Raw genomic sequence first — 12,957 nt, 5'->3', positions numbered from 1 at the left:
CCGGGGTGGGACCCAGGAATCTACGTGTAAACAAGCACCCAGGGGAGTTCTGCTCACTGAAATTTGAGAATCCCTGATTTAGACGGAGGACTATGCTCTGTGCATGTTCTCTGAAATGTTGGGTCAATCAGGACCCGTCTACTGAAACTGCTCCAACCAGCCAAGGTGCAGAGGAAAGATGCGTGCAGGGCCCCAAAACCAGTGTGCTCTGGAGGCAGGGAGCTCTCGAGACTGTAAAGCCAGCAAGCTGTTACAGAGTGATTTGCACAGAACAGACACTCAGTTGATATTTGTCAATTTGCTGTGTTTAAGAACATTGCTGAATTAATTGAAAAGGTATTTTTAAAAGAATGAAATTGGGCCGGGCGCAGTGGCTCACGCTTGTAATCCCAGCACTTTGGGAGGCCGAGGCGGGCGGATCACGAGGTCAGGCGATCGAGACAGTGAAACTCCGTCTCTACTAAAAATACAAAAAAAAAATTAGCCGGGCATGGTGGCGGGCGCCTGTAGTCCCAGCTACTCGGGAGGCTGAGGCAGGAGAATGGCGTGAACCCGGGAGGCGGAGCTTGCAGTGAGCGGAGATTGCGCCACTGCACTCCAGCCTGGGCGACAGAGCGAGAATCCGTCTCAAAAAAAAAAAAAAAGAATGAAATTGAGCAAAAAACCTTCAAGGTTCAGAAAATGTGAAGTTCTCATTTACTTGTTTATGAAATTGTTTTTGAGTCCAATAAAGATGCTCAGCTAAAATGATTTTTTTTTTTTTTAAATCTCAGAATTAAGTTTCTCTTAGTTTTGGGCAGTTTGGTCCAGCTACTTGCAAAAGACAGGCTTTCATGTCTCCCATATGCAGCCCTGAAGGACTCAACAGAAGTAAAATAGTTATTTAAGGAATGTAAAGGACTGGGGACAGGATGCAGATTAAAATGTTTAAGATGATGTCTGCAGATGATGTTTGTAGATGCTTAAGTTTGTTGAATTCTTAGTCTTCCTCACAAAGCAGCTAATTACTTTCAAGACTCTAGTGAGCCTCGGTTTACTCCAGTTTATGATTTCCAATGGTTCTGCATAAAACTGGGTTGCCGTTTTATGAAATTGTTTGCATCTGCTTGACGTGGGTGCAAACTTCACAGTGAGGAGATAATGTGAGGGTTTTGCCTTCTTGCAAAACAACTTACATATATATGTGAGAAAACTGGGGTTGGGGTTTGAATTATGTGGACTGCCTGTGCGTAGTAAGCTCTCTGGTCAGTTACCCGGTTGGCTTTGTGTGGACACAGCTCTTGGGAGGGAGGGTGCATTCCATGACACACAGGTTAGGGGAATTCCTGCTCATTACCTATAGCATCTTGCAGGAGGGCTGCTGAACGCCGGAGCCTTACAACTGTTAAACTCAGGCAGAGCTCAGGAAATGCTGCCCAGATGGGCAAGTCCTTTTAACACCTCTTGGGTTGATTTTTCTCACAGGTTTTTGGGGTTTGCAGAGCTCTGAGACTGTGACAACAGGGTGAGACCTCAAGCTGCCCAGTACTGTGGCCCCATTTCAGAGACCTTGGGCCTGGGCCAGAGATGGACGCTGGGGCTGCCTTTTACTCCAAGTTTTTTTCGTCATTGGTCATTGGTCACTGGGCTTCAAGAAAAGCACTTTTTCAGGAATCAAAGAAGCAGTGATGGAAGGAAAAGCAGAGGAAGCCGATGAGCCCTGATTGGAGGTGAAACTTCCAGGAAATATCACTTGCCTCTTGATTAGGGGAAATCACTTGTGCATGACCCTGAGTTTTGTGCCCCAAGCATAGATTCTGGCAGAAAGAAATGATCTGGACTGGTGACACACTAAGCATTTGGTCATGTGGAAAGAATGATCTTCAGGAAAAATCACACCCTTGGCAAAGGCTTTTTACAGAGGCAAGGGCGAGCCGGCCAATTCTGACAATATTCCAGTGGCAAGGGAGCCAGGCTGACTTAGTCATCATTACTTATGTTTCTTCGCTTCCTCCCACGTCTCCTTGTATAACTGTCTTTTGGGGAGGGGTGAAGTGATAGTAAGAAAAACAACAGAACTTTGAAAAAGGGGCGGGGGGGGAACAAGAAGGGGAGAAAGTTGGGGAGAGCTCTTGGGTGATGGGGAGATAGCACTGGGGACGCTCTGGAGCCTGACAGAACTGTGTGGTCCCTCCAGCTGGAGATGCTGGGAAAACAGGAAAGGATTCGGGAGACGGCGGAGATGAAGTTGGCTCACAAAATGCAGGGCTCCCTTAGCACTTTACAAATACCAGCTTACAAACACTCCACAGTCATCAGGAAACCCTTGATGGATGGAGAAAGATGCACAGAGATCAAAGTTCAGGGGCAGCACCAATATTCATTTGGGGCAACTGGAGTGAGAGCAGCACAGGATCACAGCCTGATTTGGCCTGAGAAGCTTTCTCATCTCTTGCAAGATCTGGAAGCCATGCACAAGGTGTAATGGGGAGAGGCGCTGATGTCAGGCATTTATGAGACCACTGAGCGGGGGCAAAGAGGCAGGAGAAAAAGCCAGTGACGATGGGTCGACAGCTGAAGGTAGACCCATTTGCAGGTTATTAGAAAGTAGCTTATCTATCCAGCCCTTTTTTTTTTTTTTTTTTTTGAAATGGAGTCTTGCTCTGCTGCCCAGGCTGGAGAGCAGTGGTGCGATCTCAGCTCACTTCAACCTCCACCTCCCGGGTTCACGCCATTCTCCCGCCTCAGCCTCCCAAGTAACTGGGACTACAGGCATCTGGCACCACACCCGGCTAATTTTTTGTATTTTTAGTAGAGACGTAGTTTCACCGTGTTAGCCAGGATGGTCTTGAACTCCTGACCTCATGATCCACCTGCCTTGGCCTCCCAAAGTGCTGGGATTACAGGCGTGAACTGCACCCGGTCCTCCAGCTCTCTTTTCGTGGTTATCTTAGACACTGTGAATCTACTTGAAAACCAAGACGACTGATCCTTCAAATGAGCTGCAGGTGTCCACCTCGGCGTGTTTTTGGCTTCTAAGCCACAGGCAATTCGGTGTGCAAGTTTAACACCCTGATGGGCCCTAGCCTTAGCTCTGTTTTAAACTCCCAAAAAGTGTTTTTGTGTTTGTGCGCATGTCTGGGAGATACCTTAAAATCCAGCAATGCTGCGTCCACAGTGCTCTCCTGGGACCCTTCCAAAGATAGGAATAATATGGGCAGCTGGCTTCGATTTTTATACTTGCAACAGCTACTTTGTGAAAGCGGTGTGCAGCAACAGCCAGGCAATCCGGACATACTTATTAAATGTGCTGGGCACTGGGCACTGGGCACTGGTCCTGGAATTCTCCTGGTTGTAGGCAAGCTGGGGGACAGGGAGGTGAGAGTTGGAATAGTCATTTTGAAGTGTGATATTTATGGGACCGCATACTAGGCGACTGATGGAGAGGGGCTACCACTCTTCCAGCTAAACTCTGCTCTGGTTGGGACCCAGCAATTATTTTCCATAGCGAAGTGTTAATAAAATATCTGTTACTCCCAACACAACCTCCTGGGGGAAGGGACCTGTCTGCTTCACCTTTGGATCTTCAGCACCCACATCAGGATACCTGGCCTGAGTGCTGTAGAAATAGTTGTTGAATGAATGCATGAGGGACTGCTCTGCCTGAGGACTGGGGACAGATTGGGTGTTTTCTGTGTCCCCTCCAGAGCATCCGGTGACCCAGTTTCAGGTCTCAAGGTCACTGCCAAGAAAGAGAAGCTGCTAAAGTGACACCTCTGTGCACCCACATGACTTAACACAAAAGTTAACAGGAGCTCTTCAAAAACAAGCCTCTCAAGTGTCTGTCTCCTGTTTTCCCTGAGGACAGCATCAGCGGCATCAGATAGGGGTTGGGGCTGGGTGACCTGCTGGTCCTCAGCCATCACTTTGGCCCAGAGGTCATTTAAGCAGCTCTCTGCTTAGCAGACAGGCAGAGGGAACAGATGGAAGGTACAGGTAAACACTGCATGTGGCCACCGTGAGGACACCCCAGAGCCTGGGAAACAGACAGGGACATCATAAAACCAACACATAATGGACCAGTGCAGAGATAGGCAAAACCAGTCAGAAAAAATAGCATGGTGCCTAGCCCAGGGACACCTGACTTAAGGTATTTTTGTTTGTTTTTTGAGACAGGGGTCTCTCTCTGTCACCCAGGCTGGAGTGCAGTGGCATATTCACTGCTTACTGCAGTCTCAACCTCCCAGGCTTAAGCAATCCTCCCACCTCAGCCTCCTTAGTAGTAGCTGGGACTACAGGTGTGCACCACCACATCCAGTTAATTTTTGTATTTTTTTGTAGAGGTGGAGTTTCACAATGTTGCTCAGGCTGGTCTTCAACTCCTGGGCTCAAGCGATCTGCCCGCCTCGGCCTCCCAAAGTGTGGGGATTACAGGCGTGAGCCACCATGCCTGGTTGACCTAAGGTATTAACTAAAGAAAGCAGGTGATTCTCGGGGGGGGCTATGAAAGCAGCATGCCTAAGGGAAGGGAACATACCATGAAGGTGTTGTCTTCTGAGGCTCAGTCCAGGAGAAGCAGGTCTTTTAGACCCAATGACAATGTTCCCTAGTGTGCAGATGCATCTCTCTGATGACAAAAGGCAGTGTGATTGTGATATTTTATATATATAGTTTTTGTTATTGTTGTTTTTGGGACAGGTCTCACTCTGTCACCCAGACTGGAGTGCAGTGCTAAGAATACGGCTCACTGCAGCCTCAAACTCCCAGTTTCAAGCGATCCTCTCACCTCAGCTTTCCTGAGTAGCTGTAACTACAGGCATGCACCACCTGGCTAATTTTTCAAATTTTTTTGTAGAGACTGGGTCTCACTATGTTGCCCAGGCTGGTCTCAAACTCCTGGGTTTAGGCAATCCTCCTGCCTCGGCCTCCATCAGTACTGGGATTACAGGCGTGAGCCACTGCACCAAGCCTGTATTTTTTGTCCACGGTTCCTGGTTTATAACTCCCATGGCCCTTGTTACAGTAAACACGATCTCCCTCCCTGACATTCTTCTACCCTCCTTTCACCTGCCCACAGCAGGACTCTAATCTGATTCTGGGTGTAATCTCATTGCAGAGAGGGTCCTGCCGGATACCCTGGAGGAAGGAATGCTGCACAGAAGCAGAGAGGAAGCGGAACAGACCGGCCTTGCCGGGTTTACATCTCTTTTTGTCCAATCCCATTTTGACACAGTTGCCCATGCTTCAGTCATGCTTATCCAATGAAGTTTCCATAACAGGCCTGAGAGGACAGGGTTCAGGAGCTTCCGGACAGCTGAGCAGGTGGAGGTTCCTGGAGGGTGGCGTGCCAGGGAGGGTGTGGAAGCTCCACCCCTTCCCCCATACCTTGTCCTATGCATTCCTTCATCTGCATCCTTTATCTTATTTTATTGTTTTTGAGACGGAGTCTCGCTCTTGTCGTCCAGGCTGGAGTGCAATTGTGCACGATCTTGGCCCACTGCAACCTCCGCCTCCCGAGTTCAAGCGATTCTCTTGCCTGAGCCTCCTGAGTAGTTGGGATTACAGGCACCTGCCACCATCCCTGGCTAATTTTTGTATTTTTAGTAGAGATGGGGTTTCACCGTGTTGGCCAGGCTAGTCTTGAACTCCTGACCTCAGGTGATCCACCCATCTCAGCCTCCCAAAGTGCTGGGATTACAGGCATGAGCCACTGTGTCCAGCCTGTATCCTTTATAGTTTCTTTTATAAACAACCAATCAGTAAATGTGTTACTCTGACTTCTGTGAGCTGCTCTAGCAAATTAATGAAATCCACAGAAGGGTCATGGGAACCCCAACTTGAAGCCTGTCGGTCAGAAGTTCCAGAGTCCTGGACTTGTGACTGGTGTCTGAAGTGGGCAAGTCTTGGGGACTGAGCCCCCAGCCTGTGGGATCTGATGCTATCTCCAGGTAGATAGCAATGGAATTGAATTGGCGGACACCCGGCTAGTGTCTGCTGCAGAGCTCATTGCTTGCTTTGTGGTGGAGAGAAGTCTCCCTCCACATGTGGTCACAGCATCTTCTGTCTGTGTTGATTGTTTTTTATGTTGATTGAGAGAACAGGAAAAAGCACATTGAATGGTGTTCTTTTTTTTCCATATTCAAAGTGGTGTAATGGTTAGGAGGTGGGTTTGGAAATCCCAGGGTGACCTTGGCCAAATTACCTTTCTGGCCTCAGTTTCATTGTCTATAAAATGGGATCCTCTCAAGCACTCCTATCTCTTCCTGGAGTGCTTGAGAGGATTCAATGAGAAAATTTATGGAAAGTGTTTACTGCAGTGCATGGCACATAGTAAAACTCAAAAAGGTCTCAATGATGAAGATGACAATAATCTGGCTTCTAGGTTGTCACATGGCAGGCAACAGCTATGCATATCCTAATAATCTACTCTGGGTGACAGTTTAACACAGGGGTTGGCAAATCTGGCCCACTTCCTATTTTTATAAATAAAGTTTTATTGAAACATGGCCATGCTCATTCATTTATGTATCATGCTGCACTGCTAGAGTTGAGTGGTGGTGATAAGACACCTATGGTCAATAGAGCCCTTTACAGAAGAAAGGATTTGCTATTTGGCCCTTTACAGAAAGAGTCTGTCATCCTGTCCTCATTCATTAGTAGACAACCAGCTGGTTCCTGCACTTCCCTGAGGAAAGTGCTATATTAAGCAGTTGTGGGTATAAAGTCTGGGCTCCAACACTTGCTCTGTGACCTTGGACAAGTTACTTACCTAGTCTGGGCTCATCACTTTCACAGGTATAACAGGAGTAATGACATGGTGGGGATGAAGTGGGATATTGTCTGGACCACACTTTGCATAGTGTCTCATGGCTAGGAAGGACTCTATACAAAGTAGTTACTATTATTAGCTATTATATTTCAACTGATGAAAGGTCCAAAGAAACTCCCAGCAAGCGGGTCATTGCTGCATGCCGCTCTCTTTAAAGAATGCCCAGCAGTAATCCCATATATAGCCAACAAGATATTTGGACGTCAAAAGTAAGTGCTCCTATGCAACATACCCAGTAAATTAATGATTCCAGCTTCCTTTTCAGTTAAAGCAGTGGATCAGAATTTGAAAAGGAGTAAAGGTCAAGGCCTTGAGGTCTAACTAACATGGTAGCATCAGAGCCTGGCCCATAGTAGGCCCCCAGTGTCTACTGGCTGAATGGATGAAGGCTGGTTGTTTAACTGTAAAACCATACTCTCTGATGATAAGACCACAGTTAGCCAGAAGATAAAGTTTCTGCCTCCAATATTTTTGGGTCTTAGAAAGGAAAACAGTTTGCTAAAGATGACAGGAAACTCAAAACAAGGACCTGCTAATGCTTCCCCCAACTGGACGGAGGCATTGCAAAAGGATTCCTGGGCAACAGATGGGCAAAGAAAAATGTTTAAAAACAAAAGCAGGCGCATAAGGTCATGAATTGGCCCAAAATAACCTGGGACACTGAGCAGACAGATGCAAGCAGCGCACCTGATGGAAATGAGGCCAAGCTGATGAGCTGAAATAGCCTCACTGGTGCCCTCCGTCCTGCTTTAGGAGGCCTCAGCATGGAAAAGAGGCATGCATTAGCATTATCAGGTTTAGGTTTCCTCACATCCTTAGTGGATTGCTTTCATTCCTAAGTCCCTAAAAAATTGGGAACCACTCCACTTACCAGGAGCACACTTTGGAATGCAGATCTGGAAGCTATTTTTTCCCTCCAGACATTTCATGACTTTGGTTTCTACAACAGCAGGCGATGGTGACGCTGCCAAGTTTCAAGAGAAGGGCACCTTATCTGCAAAGTCACGAATCCATGGATCCACATGGGCTCCCACTGGCAAGGGCGGAAGGAAGTTGTGTGTCTTAGCTTCTTGAGAGATCAGAAGAAGGTTGGGAGGTTTGGGTATCCAGGTACCTCATTGTGCGACCCCCAGGGGAAAGACTGCTGGTAGCTTCTCAGAATCAGTAGTCAGTGTGTGTAGCAGAGCATTGTAGTAAATGCCCATTTGGTTGCAATGAACAGAAACTCAAACCAGCTAAAGCGAAAAGAGGGCATCTATAGGGAAAAGCCAGCTCCTGATGTCTAAGCCTGACTCTTCAGCTTTGCTTAGCCACTGATTCTCTGACCTTCCTCATTTCCTCCCAGTAAACTCTCTTTCTGTTTAAGTCAGCCACAGGAGGTATCTGTTATTTACAACCAAGGGATCTTGAGTGATACAAAGGGTCCTAGTGGAACCCAACGGCAGGCACTGGAACTGGCCTTCACAAAGAAGGGAACTGGGAATCAGAAAGTCATTGGGAATCAAGGTAACTTTCTTCTGGGTCAGCTGGGAATGTATTCAGCTTCAAATAGCAAAAAACCCAATGTGAGTAGATTGTAAAAATCTGGAGCTCCTCCCACACAGACTCTGGCTTTAACTGATGGGATATTAACAAACATAAGGCAAGTAGAGACTTGAAAAGTGCTTGTGCATTGGGGCTTGTTCTCACCTGCTGTTCTTGGGAACCTGTGGCCACCACATGTGAACGAGCCTAGTCCAGTCGGCTGAAGGATGAGTGGGCCTGCTGAGCAGAGACAAAGCGTGGCAGTGGAAGGCCTCTCTAGACCAGGTTTCTCAACCTCAGTGCTACTGACATTTTAGATCAAATAATTCTTTGTTGTGGGGAGTTCTTTTGTCCATTGTAGAATGTTTAGCAGCACCTTTGGCCTGTACCTCTAGAAGGGCACCTGCACTTCCTTCGTTGTGACAACTAAAATTATGTCCAGACATGGCCAAAATTCTCTTGGGGGACAAAATTGCTCCTTGTTGAGAACTACTGCCCTAACCCAACTTGCCTGCCAAGGCCAGGTGTATGAAAGAGGCCATTCTAAACTATCCAGCCCCAGCCAAGACAGTCCAGACAGGAAAAGCGTGCAGCTTGATCCATGGAATCAAAAGAAATAATAAATATTTGTCATTTTAAGTCACTAAGTTTGGGTGGTTTGTTCCACAGCACAAATACATAGACCTGACTACAGTGGTTTAAATAGATAGGGATTTAATTGTCCTATACAACAGGAAGTATAGAGGTAGGCAGTTCATTCATGGTTCAGAGCTCAGCAATTCTCAGAGAAGGCTCACCTGGGCCTTCTCATCCCTCCACTCCACTATCCTTTGGCCTACTGCTGGTGTCTGCTGATGCCAAGGTGGCTGCTCCAGCTTCTGGACTGAGCTCCAGGAGTGAGAAAGGAGACAAGACAAAGGTACAAGGGTGAATGCTTTCTTCTAGAGAAGCTGGAAGGGAAGCCCTCCACAGGGGCTTTTCCTTATATGTCATTAGCCAGATCGGTCCAACATGGCCCGTCCTAGCTGCAAGGGAGCCGGGAAAATCATGACGATTAGCTTTGAGCCTATATGGTAGAGGAAAGTGATGGCTGAGCAATGACTAAGTAGACTTAGTATCTGCTGAGCAGCTGTAGTATCTGCTGCACTGCCTCTGTGGGGTTTTGTGGGTTTTTTGTCTCTCCTTGTTGCATATCTATTCCAGCCTCCTTTTTTCTGAAGGCTGGCTTTGTTTCCCTGAACACAAGTGGGGAAATGTCTGCTCTAGTCCTGGAACTGCATCAAGATTCTCAGCTCTATATTTGGGGATATGGTACAGTCTAATACCAGGTTCTTTAATGTATTAGGTTTTTGAACATTTCTGAGATTTTCTAGAGTATTTGTAAAGTCAAGTTACACTCTCCTTTCTTACTGACTTTATTTTTTGTTTGAGACAAGGTGTTGCTCTGTTGCCCAGGCTGGAATGCAGTGGTACAGTCATAGCTCACTGCAGCCTCAACCTCCTGGGCTCAAGCAATCCTCCCAGCACAGCCTCCCAAATAGTTGTGACTACTGGCACACGCCACCACACCAGCTAATTCTTAAGTTTCTTGTAGAGACAGGGTCTCACTATGTTGTCCAGGCTGATCTGGAACTCCTAGGCTCAAGCAATCCTCCTGCCTCAGCCTCTCAAAGTGTTAGGATTACAGGTGTGAGCCACCATGCCTGGCCTCTCACTGGCTTTAGATCCTAACCATGTGTAAGATGTGCCTCCAGTGGAATATTGCACAAAGAGTTTGTCCTATTTCCCCCAGGTTTAATGGGTTTAAAGAATATATTTGGTTTTAAAATATAAAAAAATTTTTACTGTGGCTTTTTAAAAATAAAGTAGGCTGGGCACAGTAGCTCATGCCTGTAATCCCATCACTTTGGGAGGCCAAGATGGGTGGATCACCTGAGGTCAAGAGTTCTAGATCAACCTGGCCAACATGGCGAAACCCCATCTCTACTAAAAACACAAAAAATTAGCAGGGTGTGGTGGCGGCTGCCTATAATCCCAGCTACTCAGGAGGCTGAAGCTGGAGAATCACTTGAACCTGGGAGGTGGAGGTTGCAGTGAGTGGAGATCGCGCCATTGCACTCCAGCCTGGGCCACCAGAGCGAAACTCCATCTCAAAAAAAAAAAAAAAAGTATTCATGATTTCTGGCTCTTCCTTTTTTTTTTTTTGGCTGCTTGGCCACACAAGAATGGCAGTGAGGGGGTGGATAGATGGAGAGAAGGCAGAACTTGGAAGGAGCAGAGAGTACAGCAAGGAAAATGGGGGGTCTCTCCAAGCACTGTGGAACAGGAATGTGTGTACCTAGGCAGTGTGTGCTCTTTGGTGACTAGGGACTTGGTCTGTCCTTGTGGCCTGGGACTGTAACAACTAGGCCATCTGGTGTATCAGAATGGACAGTATGAGATGGAATTAGAAACCTGGGTTCAAGACCCAACTCTTGAGTTGACTAGCTGTGTGATTTTAGGCAGGCCATGTAACTTCTCAGGGCCTCAGCTTCTTCATCTGTCAAATGGAGAATGTAATACTATTTACCTCCCAGGGGCTGGGGGAGGATTAAATGAGATGTGTTTTGAAAATTGTAGAGTGCTATATAGATGTTAGTCATTATTACAGAAGCAATAAAACTGATTGGTGTTCTAAATTTATTACAATAAACTGAGTTTTTTTTTTTTTTTGAGATGGAGTCTTGCTCGGTCACTCAGGCTAGAGTGCAATTGTGTGATCTTGGCTCACTGCAATCACCACCTCCCGCGTTGAACTGATTCTCCTGCCTCAGCCTCCCGAGTAGCTGGAATTACAGGCCTGGCCATTTTTTTTTTTTTTTTTTTTTTTTAGACGGAGTCTCACTCTGTTACTCAGGCTGGAGTGCAATGGTGTGGTCTTGGCTCACTGCAACCTCTGCCTCCCGGGTTCAAGTGATTCTCCTGTCTTGGCTCACTGCAACCTCTGCCTCCTGGGTTCAAGTGATTCTCCCGTCTCAGCCTCCTGAGTAGCTGGGACTACAGGCGTGTGCCACCACACCTGGCTAATTTTTGTATTTTTAGTAGAGACAGGGATTCACGATGTTTGCCAGGCTGGTCTCAAACTGCTGACCTTGTAATCCGCCTGCCTTGGCCTCCCAAAGTGCTGAAATTACAGGCGTGAGCCATCCTGCCAGGCCATAACTGAGATTTGAATTCACTATCCCAAGGCCCTGAGAGCTCCAACGTTACAATTCTGCCCTGAGGCTCCAGTACAAGTCTCAGGTTTTCTCAAGTGTGAGTCTGTTGGAAGTCTTAGGAGGTTTGATATTTGGGAACATCATGACCCAGTGTGGAACCACATAATTCTATCTACCAGGCCTGGACATCTGGGTTACACACTTCTATTCTTCATATACCTGAGTTCGTGTACATTCATAGGTATTTTAAAAAAAGAACCCTTCTCCCCACACACTCCAAAATATAATATTGTTCAAAATACTGGTCTAGAAAGCGAAACACTAGGGTAACAATCTTTAAAGTCCTACAAAAGCAACTCAGTATTTTGACACAGATGACACAGAACAGTCACATGAACTCACAGAGGATCACACGAGGCCTGGTGGGACGAGGTTTCTCTAATACTTTCCACCGGGCTTAGAATGCAAAAGGCTCTGGCTGGACTTGCTGGAGGTCTCTTTTCTCAGCATCTCTCTTTCTTGGTCCATCTTTAGGGAGGCTTTTCTGGTTCCAACCTTTAACAAGCAAGAGAAAAAACAGACAAACTCCATTGTAGCAAGACTCCAATTGTTCCACTCAAGTGGTTTTGTTATTTTTTATTTTATTTAAGTTTTTTTTTTTTTTTTTTGAGACGGAGTCTTGCTCTGTCGCCCAGGCTAGAGTGCAGTGGTGTGATCTCGGCTCACTGCAAGCTCTGCCTCCCAGGTTCACGCCATTCTCCTGCCTCAGCCTCCTGAGAAGCTGGGACTACAGGCGCCTGCCACCACGTCCAGCTAATTTTTTTGTATTTTTTTTTTTAGTAGAGATGGGGTTTCACTGTGTTAGCCAGGATGGTCTTGATCTCCTGACCTCATGATCTGCCCCCCTTGGCCTCCCAAAGTGCTGGGATTACAGGCTTGCGCCACTGCGCCCGGCCTTATTTAATTATTTTTAACATGAGGAGGACTAGACACTTCCCATGTATTTTATTGTATTGTACTTATTTACTTATTATTATTTTTTGAGACAGAGTCTTGTTCTGTGGCCCAGGCTGGAGTGCAGTGGCGTGATCTCTGCTCACTGCAACCTCCACCTCCTGGATTCAAGTGATTCTCCTGCCTCAGCCTCCCAAGCAGCTGCGACTACAGGCACATGCTGCCACACCTGGCTAAGTTTTGTATTTTTAGTAGAGATGGGGGTTTCACCATGTTGGTCAGGTTGGTCTCGAACTCCTGGCCTCAAGTGATCTGCTCGCCTTGGCCTCCCAAAGTGCTAGGATTACAGGCATGAGCCACTGCACCTGGCTGGTTATTTTTTTGTACACAAAATAAAATGTTTGTTGTAAAAGATATATATATATACACACACATATATATGAGCGAAAAAGAGATAAAATGATTTATCATTAT

General features: G+C 46.7%; 1 protein-coding gene across 1 annotated transcript in view; it reads right to left on the bottom strand.

Annotated features, from left to right (window-relative positions):
* Nucleotides 1–11,458: 11,458 nt before the first annotated feature.
* FHAD1 (forkhead associated phosphopeptide binding domain 1) overlaps nucleotides 11,459–12,957 on the bottom strand; it is a 144,970-nt gene continuing 143,471 nt past the window's right edge. Inside the window, exon 30 of the mRNA XM_030805368.1 lies at nucleotides 11,459–12,084. Within this exon, the coding sequence (XP_030661228.1) occupies nucleotides 11,968–12,084 (117 nt within the window). The 3' untranslated portion in view covers nucleotides 11,459–11,967. The remainder of the gene's footprint in view (nucleotides 12,085–12,957) is intronic.

Source organism: Nomascus leucogenys, chromosome 24, assembly GCF_006542625.1.
Source record: "Nomascus leucogenys isolate Asia chromosome 24, Asia_NLE_v1, whole genome shotgun sequence".
NCBI classification, from domain to species: Eukaryota; Metazoa; Chordata; class Mammalia; order Primates; family Hylobatidae; genus Nomascus; species Nomascus leucogenys.
Note: the sequence above shows the minus strand (reverse complement) of the source record. Positions and strands in the feature narration are given on the sequence as shown.